The 10,031-nt window shown below is 27.6% G+C and overlaps 1 protein-coding gene across 2 annotated transcripts; it reads left to right on the top strand.

The window, feature by feature from the left end:
- Positions 1-1,305: 1,305 nt before the first annotated feature.
- On the top strand, positions 1,306-8,155 carry LOC129607309 (protein brown). 2 transcript variants are annotated; one of them, XM_055518214.1, is made up of 9 exons: positions 1,306-1,823; positions 3,645-3,843; positions 3,951-3,999; positions 4,983-5,166; positions 6,078-6,230; positions 6,303-6,691; positions 6,775-6,960; positions 7,033-7,697; positions 7,761-8,155. In XM_055518214.1, exons 2-9 carry the CDS (start codon positions 3,711-3,713, stop codon positions 7,946-7,948), a joined length of 1,947 nt encoding a protein of 648 aa, XP_055374189.1. In that variant the 5' UTR covers positions 1,306-1,823; positions 3,645-3,710; the 3' UTR covers positions 7,949-8,155. The 2 variants fall into 2 exon arrangements, with proteins under 2 accessions (XP_055374189.1, XP_055374188.1); XM_055518213.1 differs by having other exon boundaries at positions 3,640-3,843.
- Positions 8,156-10,031: the final 1,876 nt, after the last annotated feature.

Genomic DNA, 10,031 nt, shown 5'->3' with positions numbered 1-10,031 from the left:
ACCTTTTATACACAACATAGAATACTTAATAGTAATCTAGTATCCTTCGTTAAAAATATATAAACTCCGGAATTTTCCATATCAAATGAAAAAAACGCAATATATATTAAAAAACGTAAAAAAACCCTTATTTTACACAAAAACGTAAGCAACTCTATATTTTTGTCATAGAACCTAATATCCTCAAACCTTTTATACACAACATTTTATACAATGCCTAGAGCATATCCCCAGGCCGCAAATTTGTAATGAATTCGAGCAACTTATCCAGAGAAATATCCAAAAACAACCATTCCCAACACTGAAGGTGCATCCAAGCTGTTCCTTCTCTTATAAATCAACGTTCCACACTTCTTGAGAAGATGTATCGGGATCTCCCTTCCCCACCGAATCTTCAAAACCAGCCAGTCCGTAAGCCACGTTTTAGGTTTTTCTTATGTCTGTAATGTCCCGTTAGGAAACTCGCAAGGATTCCTCACATGTTATCCGCCATATACCTTGACGTTGGAAAAAACGAAGAAACCTGATGTCCCTCCAACATGATGTCCATGTTGAATCCTGACATCCAGCACAACGTAATCCGGCTACCCTAATCCAACTGGTCGAACTCCAAAATATTTTAAAATAAATGAAAATTTTAATAATTTTTATATTACACTTAAATTGAGTTTTAACATTCATTAATTGTAAAACAAGTTAAAATAACAAATCATAAATTACTAACAACAAACATTTCAAAAATTACAAAACAGTGAAATATTTTATGATAAGAATTTAAGAGTAGTGTTACCAAATATGTTTGAACTGTTATCTCGGATTATATGCATGAATACTTAACCAAACTTAAGCATATATAAATATATCTCTTACTATAAGAAATACTACATTTGTAAATTATACATTAGACTTGTAAATATGTAACAAACGCAAACACTTTCTTAATTTGAAAATGAAATCCCACAAATCATGTAATTTGAGATCTTCTGTATACCTACTAGTTATAATATGTATGCTGTGAATTTAGGTTTTTTAAAAATTTTCCTTTCCTTTGAGATTTTTTTAAGTGAAAATCAGAAAATATGCCCTACACACATTCATATGTAACTGAAAATGAAATAGAAACAGTTAGAAAATTTTTATTTTTTGTCTCTTCATTACCTTAACGGGTTTTTATTATTATTTACTTTTTTTTTTCGCTTTTATTATAAGTAGTGCAGGTTTAAAAGCTCTCCTACAACAATATGCTCATTTGTTTTCTAAAAGCGACAAATGTATTAAGCAAAACAGTATAAGAAAGACGAGTGATATATGAAGGCATACGTTTTACCACAAAAAGATGATTTAACTGACTTCAGTTGAGTTTTATCAATCGTAGGGTGCGTTTCAGTCTCGATATATAGGAGTATTATTGATGGTATCGGGGATTAGATAAATTCGCGGATATAAATATGCACAATAAAAATTTAGTACTAAAATAATTTTCTAAGCAATATGTTCTAATCTAAGCAATTACTAAAAAGTAAATCATAAAAACTCTTAAGTCTTAACAGAATTTCGGTCGGTAGGTTTCGGTTTACAACACAATGTGCAGTTAATAATCGTGTCTTTGAGGTTTTAGTGTTATCATGAATATTAAAATTGTTATTTTTAATTATGTGAAAAACTACTGTTTTTAATGATTTTTAAGATAATAAGTGAAATTAAATTCTTAGTAAATATTCAGAAATAGGGGAAAAAAATCCTAAAACTACAATAATTGGATTAAACTCGTTTGCACATAAAATAAAGAAAAAGTGTTATCTTTAAATAATAAGAACCTTGAGGTGAGATAAAAATTATTTAAGTACTTGCCATCAAAAAAAATATATTTTAAGTCATAAAATACTTAAAAGTGAAGGCATGTGAATTTCAGGAAATACATTCGAAATTTGGTGTATTCATAAATTTAATGTTTCCTTAAGTTTTATTACAAACTCGGGTTTTTAGCACAATTTATTTCATATAGCACCGAAATTCAAACAATGTGCCTCTTATATGTTAAAATTTTCGAAGTTTCGAAGCATTTTTTTTTTTAATTTAACGCACATTTTTCTCTAAAATTACCATTTTCTTTTTACAGCAAAATTTTAATATATTAATTTTTTGTCGAAATCAAGGTGCTTTTATTTACAATTTATCTAAATAATAGCTAAATGTAGGGTATTTTTGAAAATTCAACAATTCACTATAGCCAAGATTTCTAAGATTTGTAAGAGTTCGAAAATGACAGAAATTTTTAAATTGCTTAAATTCCCGACAATTCTGTCAATAAGTTTTTAATCAATTATCGCGCTTATACACTAGTATAGCTTTTATACCCGTACGAACGTATGTTCGAAGGGTATACTAAATTTGCCTTACCGTTTGTAACGCTAAGAAATAACTGTCTTAGATATAGACTCAAGTGTATGTTTTTGATCTGCGTCAAATTCTGAGTTGATTTAGCTTTGTCTGTCCGTCCGTCCGTCTGTCCGTCCGTCCGTCCGTCCGTCCGCCCGAACGATAACTCAAAAACTAATTGAGCTAAACTCACCAAATTTTCACAAATGATTTATTGTAGTAAGTGCCAGAACCCTATTTAAATTGGACATGATCCGGGTACCGGTTTGGGTAGCTGCCATACAACTTCAAAATTTATTTGGCTATATCTCAGAAACTATAAAAGTTGTGGTATTGAAATTTCACACAAACTAATATATTAGTAGGGCGAATGTGTCTCATAAAAGGCGTTGAAATTACTTGGCTCCTTCTGGTACCTGCCATACAACTTCAAAAGTTATTTGACTATATTTCAGAAACTATTAAAGCTATGGTATTGAAATTTCACATAAACGAATATATTAGTAGGGCCAATGTGTCTCATAAAAGTCGTTGAAATTACTTGGCTCCTTCTGGTACCTGCCATACAACTTCAAAAGTTATTTGGTTATATCTCAGAAACTATAAAAGCTGTGATATTGAGATTTCACACAAGTGAATATATTAGTAGGCCCGATTTGCTTGATAAAATTCGCTAAAATTTCTTGGCTCTTTCTGGTAGCTGCCATACAATTTTAATAGTAGTTTGGCACACCAGTATTTTGAAAAACACATAGTACTGAAATTTTGCATAAATTAATATGGTAATATGGCAACTTAAAGTCATAGTCTGCCCCATAGTTAGTTATGGCACATTAGTTATTAGCACATAGGATAACAAATTCGTACGGGAATCACAGAGTTGACAAAGTCAACTCTATTTTTTTTCTCGTTTTTAACACAATTTAAGAGCTTATGAAATTTTTATACTTTTCTAACAAATTGTCAAAGTCTAATACAAAATTATTGTAAAACCACATTTCATACTTAGTACCCTTCACTGATGTTAAATCGATAACATTTGCTGGAAAAGTGGGCTCCTTCACTTTTTTTCTTACTTTTCAAACTGATTTAATAGCTCATAAAAACCCGAGAATTTACTCGGACACATGTTTAATGTGTCAAATTTAATGTATGGTAGAAACCATACATTAATCAAGAAACATATTTCATAACATTAAGATTGGGAATACCATAAATACCTGCCTACATATATATTCTATTTTATTTAATTACTTTAAGAAAAGTTAATGACCTGCATTTGACCGCGGAGAAGAAAAATTTTTTTAACTAATTTATATAGAAAGTAAAAAATGAATAAGCCTGAACTTTGCTTGCAATGGAAGGATTTAGAATATTCTGTTCCAATTAAACAAGATCTTAGAACTAGATTAAAGTTTTGGCAGTGTCACAGAAAACCAGAAGAGTTACAAATTCTAAGACCAGGTAAGAAAATTCAAATTTGATAAAAAATTATTGTCTTCTTTTTATAAAAATTTTTCTTTATAAAATTTATTGATTTTCTTTTTTTTTTAAATATTTGTGTATATTAGCAAGCGGTTGTTTAATAACTGGAAATTTAATAGCAGTACTTGGTCCCAGGTAAATTAACTTTATCTAGGTTATATCTGATTATATTAAATTTTTCCATTATTGTACATAAAGGAAAAGAAGCAATAATATTTTTTATTTTTTCATACATACATATGTACATATATTTTGTTCGCATAACATACAGTGGTGGTCACACTTATTGTAAGCTTGCGAAGTATTATGAGCGAACTATTTTTAACCAAAAAAGAATTTTCACAGGCATCTACATTGGTAATTGTAGGCTTAATAGTTACCTTAGCCTAGAGTGAGAGTGCACTGGAAAATGTTATGGGGAGGAGGAAGGGGATCTCAGTGCACCTTCCAGGAGATTTTTGGACTGTCATCCGCATGAAAAGGGAAATACTGGGGAATTACGTACTTACACCGGCAGAGGTGCGGTCTGCCAAGCCTCTCAATTGACTTTAGTTTATAAGGGGAGTGGGTTTGGAGCGAGTGTTGTAGGGGCGTGTCCAGTGGCGCCACTTAGTGGCGGTGCCCTGTTACCCTATCTGTACAAGCTACAATCTACAAAAGCAACTGACGATAAATTAATTCTCTGTCGAGTTAGAATAAAAAATATTTAAAATATTGAAACTCAGATCGTAAACATAAATGAAATGCTGCTCATGAATTTTGTCATTGATTTATACGGATTAAAATTAATTTCGATGTAATTGATTTAAGTAGCGCTTAGGCCAAAGCATGGAACCATTTTATTAAGTTTATGAAACTATGTATCTAGCTTAATGCGATTTTAAGTTAACGCTGGAACAGATGGTCTGTGTTCCTTTTGGAAAATTTTTATTTTTTAACGCTACTAAGGAATTGGTATGAATTTATAACATTCTTCACATTAAACGTACGTATAACATTCTTCACAATAATTATGTGCATTAAACTGTATATACATACGTATGTAAATAATCTTAATTTAACTGTAAATATAAATTTAATTTTTCCCCTTTTTCTTTTATTTGGTTTCGTCTCAAAAGCGGATCTGGAAAAACAACTCTATTAGCTGCAATATCACAACGTCTACGTGGTAGTGTTAATGGTGATGTTTTGTTAAATGGATTGAGAATCGATCAAAATGAAATGACAAAAATATCTAGCTTTCTTCCGCAATATAGTATTTCAGTTCGAACACTTACTGCCTATGAACATTTATATTTTGTTGTAAGTATATACATACATATGTAATTTGTATGCGTAGCTTTAACATGTAGGTTTTTAATTAAAAAATTAAAATCTCCTTATTATTTTAACTTTTGTTATTATACTTACTTACATACATACATACAATGAAATGTTGTGGGATCACATGTAAAGATGGTAGTCTGGAATAAAAATGTACATCGATTGTTATGAAAAATTATAGTAATAACCTTTTGTTCCTTTTTCTAAATTTTATTGACATAATAAGCATTTGAAAAGTATCACAACATACATACATACGTACGTTCACATTTGTACTCACCCAAGTAATTGGATGTCATATCGCTGTCATGCATTTATTGACGTTCAAGAAAAGTTCACCGAATAGTTTACAGCAAATTTTTCAAAATATTAACATGCTTTTTGTTTTAGTGATGAAAATATGTTAAAGCGAAATCTGCCTCATAACTTTTCACAGGTACGTTAGCCCTACAATATTTATAGTTTCAGTTAAGCATGTTAAATAAAGAATTGTCCATTTACATCTTCAATAAAGTGATTGAACGTAATTTTAAACTACTCACTCAAGTTCACCATTCTCTTAATGAAATCGCCTTGCTGACTTCTATCTGAAAAATTCTAATTTTTTTCTAACGTCATTGTGGAAATAGTCTATAAGTTCAAAATTGAACATTTTTTAAGTTTATCGCTTTTCTAAAAATTTTCTTCTAAATATTAAAATTGAACTTTTCACGATAAAACACAATTTTTTTCGCTCTCAAACAAAAACGTTCATCCTAATTATATGCAAATTATTGTTGCCGACATGTGCTTATGCCAACCATTTTCAGCGTATGCAAAAAAAATTATTTATTTTTAAAATTTTTAAAATTGTAAGATTTCTAATTTTTGTTTTTTTTTTATATTCTTAGTCCCATTTCAAAATGGATAAGTCAACTAGAACAATTGATAAAAAATATCGTGTTAATCAAATTTTAATTAAAGTTGGTCTTAAAGATTGTGCCGACACGAGAATATTTCATTTGTCTGGTGGAGAAAAGAAAAGATTAAGTCTCGCAGAAGAGGTAAATCATTTTGTGTTTTATTTTTTCCATTAAATGAAAATTAATTTTTTCTTTATTTTTTTTATTGGAAAGCTTATTACAGATCCACCTTTTATATTTTGTGACGAACCAACAACTGGTTTAGATAGTTATAATGCATATAGTGTGATAAAAACTTTACGACAATTAACACAACCAGGTCGTAAATTAAAAGTATCGGAGTCAAGTGTTAGTGCATTTTTAGAGAGTAATAATGAAAATATTGAAATGAAAATCATGACACCGCAAGAAGAGAGTTTTCATTGGTCGAAATCGTCTGGTTTAGATGAAGATTTTAGAAAACAATATGCAAAAGGAATTATTTGCTCTATTCATCAACCAACATCTGAAGTCTTTGAATTGTTCACACATATCGTTTTGATAAGCAATGGTCAAATTTTATATCAAGGGAGCACAGATGATGCTTATATATTTTTCTCAAAGTAATTTTTTTTCTATTTTTGTAATATTAATAATAATAATAATAATTTAAAAAATTTCTAAACAATATTTTCAAATTTTTTAGGTTAGGATTTTATTGTCCAAGGAATTGTAATCCAGCTGATTTTTATTTAAAATTAATAACAAGTGATAATGGTGAAAATAAATGTAATGCTATCATTAAAAATAATTATGAACAAGAATATGATAATTGTAGTCGTATTGAATGGGAATATTTTGGTCCAGATAGTTTGAATCAAGTTAATAACATGTAAATATATATGAAAATTGTGTTTCAAATAACTAAATCTCTAATTATATAATTTTAATTAAAATTTTTTAGAAGAAAAATTTCGTGGTTTTATCAAGTATATTTGCTTGTTAAAAGAATTGGTATAGAGACACGTCGCAATATTAAAGAAACAATAACAACTGCAGCATTTTTTATGATCACATCATTTACATTAGCAATTATGTATTCAACTGTTCAAGGATATAATCAGATAACTGTTAGTGATATAACAGGATCATTTTTTATGATATCATCTGAAATAATATTTACATCATCATATGCACATGTACATGAATTTTCACAATTATTGCCAATATTGCGGCGTGAAACTGGTGAAGGAACGTATAGTTTATCAGCTTATTATATGGCAAATGTAATTGCATTAATACCAAAACCATTCATATATAGTTATTTATTTTTTGGTGTTATATATAGTATAATTAAATATTCAAAAGGATTTCTAACATATATATCAATGGCAACGACATTATCTGTATCTGGATTAACAGCTATAGCCTATGGTACATTTATTTCAAGCATATTTGAATCAGAGAAGATGGCATCTGAAATGGCAGCACCATTTGATTTAGTTTTTTTAGTATTCGGTGGTATTTATTATAATGTTAATGCAGTACCATTAATGAAATATATTTCATTATTTTATTTTGCTAATGAAGGTCTTCTATACGATTATTGGAGTGATGTTACAGATATAGGTGAAAATGTTTATTAATCAAAATTTTTTATAAATTCAAAAAATTTAAATTTTTTTATTTTAGATTGTCCAATACAAAGTAGTATGCCATGTGTTAGAAATGGAACAGATGTTATCATAAAATATGCATTCAGTACAAGTCCACTAACATTAATTATAGATTATTTTGGATTACTTGCATTAGCCATAGTATTTCACGCAATTGCTTTTTTTAATGTTAACCGATATGTTAAGAAATTTGGATACTATTGATGGAAATTGATTTTATAATGATTTTGTAATAATTGTTAACTATATTTAGTAGTCAAGTTATAGTTTAAATTCATAATAAATTAATTATTAAATAAATATTAGATTAAGAAAAACGTGAACTGAAAGAGGGACACAAAGTTAAAATTGATTAGTGTTTTTTAGTAAATGAGCATTTCTTGCCTTAAATAAAATGCAATTCTATTGTTATATTTGAGTTTATTTTAAAGTTGATTCTGAATAACCTTAAAAAACCTAGTTATTTTCAAAAAACTAGGTGGAAATCAAATTTTTATTTATTTTTCAACTTATCAATCAAATTAAATTAGAATACCCTCTAACAATTTAGTCTACACTTTCTACAAAAGAATTGCTTCCGAATTTGGTTTTTAAATTTGAAATACACAAATCACTTTCTATTTTAAATTAGAACAAAAATAATTAATTTCAACCTAAATAACTTGGAATCACTTTAAATTTTAAATTAATGTTAAACATTTCGTCCATTTTGCTCTTCTTCAGAAAATTTTTGTTTCAAAATTAATATGTGTTGATGTTAGTGTCAAAAAATTATCATTATAATCTTATTTGATTTAGAAAATCTTATTATTCTAAAATGTTTAGTTTTTAACAAATTAATTTAAGATTGAATAAGTGAGTATAAAAAGGGAGGCATTTCAGAAAAGCACTTTTTAAATTTTAATGAAAAAGTTGGAAAAGTAAGTATATAATTTACTATGTCAACCAACATGACATTTATGATTATAAAAAGTGTGTTCGTTCTAATTTTAGTTTGAACTTCATTTTTCCTCATTAAAATTTTTTGTAAATTATATAAATTAATATAAAGGCTTTACCATCATGAAATTAGAACCATTCGGTAATCAAAAATTTTAGAAATTTAGAATTTTTTAATTCATCAAGATACCCTAAGCTAGCAGAAGTAAAATTGAATAAATGAGATTGAGTTTATTTTATTATGTATTCTTGTGTGAAATTATTTCAATGAACATGTTCACACAAATGTATGCTTATGTGTGCACATAAAATTGAAAAATAAATAAACACTGCGAAACCCACTGATCTCAAAAAAAAACGAACACAACAATACAAAACAAGAAAAGGAAGAAAGTTCAAATTTTAATTTTAAAAAAAAGTGTGAACAATATTATAACATTTCCGTTGAAACAATGATTTTATAAATAAAATAAAGAACAATAAAAAATGAAAGAACAGCGAAAAAATGCCACGTCTTTGCCAAAAATTGCGTTCGCCTCATGTAAACTTCAATCAGTTTACAAGGTAACCATGCACTTTAATTTAAATTTTTTTCTCTTCATTTTGGTTCATAGCAAAATTTTACTCCTCCCTTTCTATACATTCAATTTTTTTAATTAGATCTGAAACATTGTGAAAAGTGTTAAAATTTTTTTAAAAGAGGTGCACAAATTGCATAGAATTTCTTTTTTCTTTTCGATAAGGGTCTAGAATTTGCATAAGTGATGCAAATTTTTCACAGCATATCTAATTTTATGGTAAATTTAAGCTGAGATTGACATTCTTAAATAGAAAAAAAAAATAATTAATGAACTTTTTAATTTTCCTGCAAATTTGGTGTTTCTTTGTTAAATTTTACACAAAAAATTGTTTAGTAAAAAAATTCATTTTTATATTTTGATTTTTTTCTTAAAAATTTTTTTGCAAAGTTTTCCACATGGATTCACTTAAATAATATACAACAAATCATATTAAATATTTTGCTTATATTGAAATTTAATTATATAATAAAAATTTATAATTAAATTTAGAAAAGAAAATTTCGAAAAAAAATTTTTGCAGCTATTGTAGTAGAGTTGAAAGTTAGCGGAAAAATTTCGCTATATTTGAAAGTTAGCGGAAAAAGAGTTTCGAAATATTGCAAACACAATTTAACATTGAGTTAAGATAAACAATTTGACAAATTTTTAAGAATTTCAGTAAAAAATATTCGAAATATTTTATTAAATTTTTTTGGAAAAACATTTTGTCAAATGTGATAGAGATTCAATGAATATTTTATGTTATAATTTTTATTTAACTATATTAA

The sequence above is a fragment of the Condylostylus longicornis genome, unplaced genomic scaffold (genome assembly GCF_029603195.1).
Source record: "Condylostylus longicornis isolate FDR11 unplaced genomic scaffold, ASM2960319v2 ptg000027l, whole genome shotgun sequence".
Classification (NCBI taxonomy): Eukaryota; Metazoa; Arthropoda; class Insecta; order Diptera; family Dolichopodidae; genus Condylostylus; species Condylostylus longicornis.
This window is presented reverse-complemented; position numbering and strand designations above follow the sequence as displayed.

Bases quoted from the DNA above. Each gene is read 5' to 3' on its own strand.
- LOC129607309 (XM_055518214.1), top strand. From the start codon at position 3,711: ATGAATAAGCCTGAACTTTGCTTGCAATGGAAGGATTTAGAATATTCT. The intron at 4,000-4,982 runs GTAAATTAACTT...TCGTCTCAAAAG, and splicing joins ATAGCAGTACTTGGTCCCAG to CGGATCTGGAAAAACAACTC. The intron at 6,692-6,774 runs GTAATTTTTTTT...CAAATTTTTTAG, and splicing joins GCTTATATATTTTTCTCAAA to GTTAGGATTTTATTGTCCAA.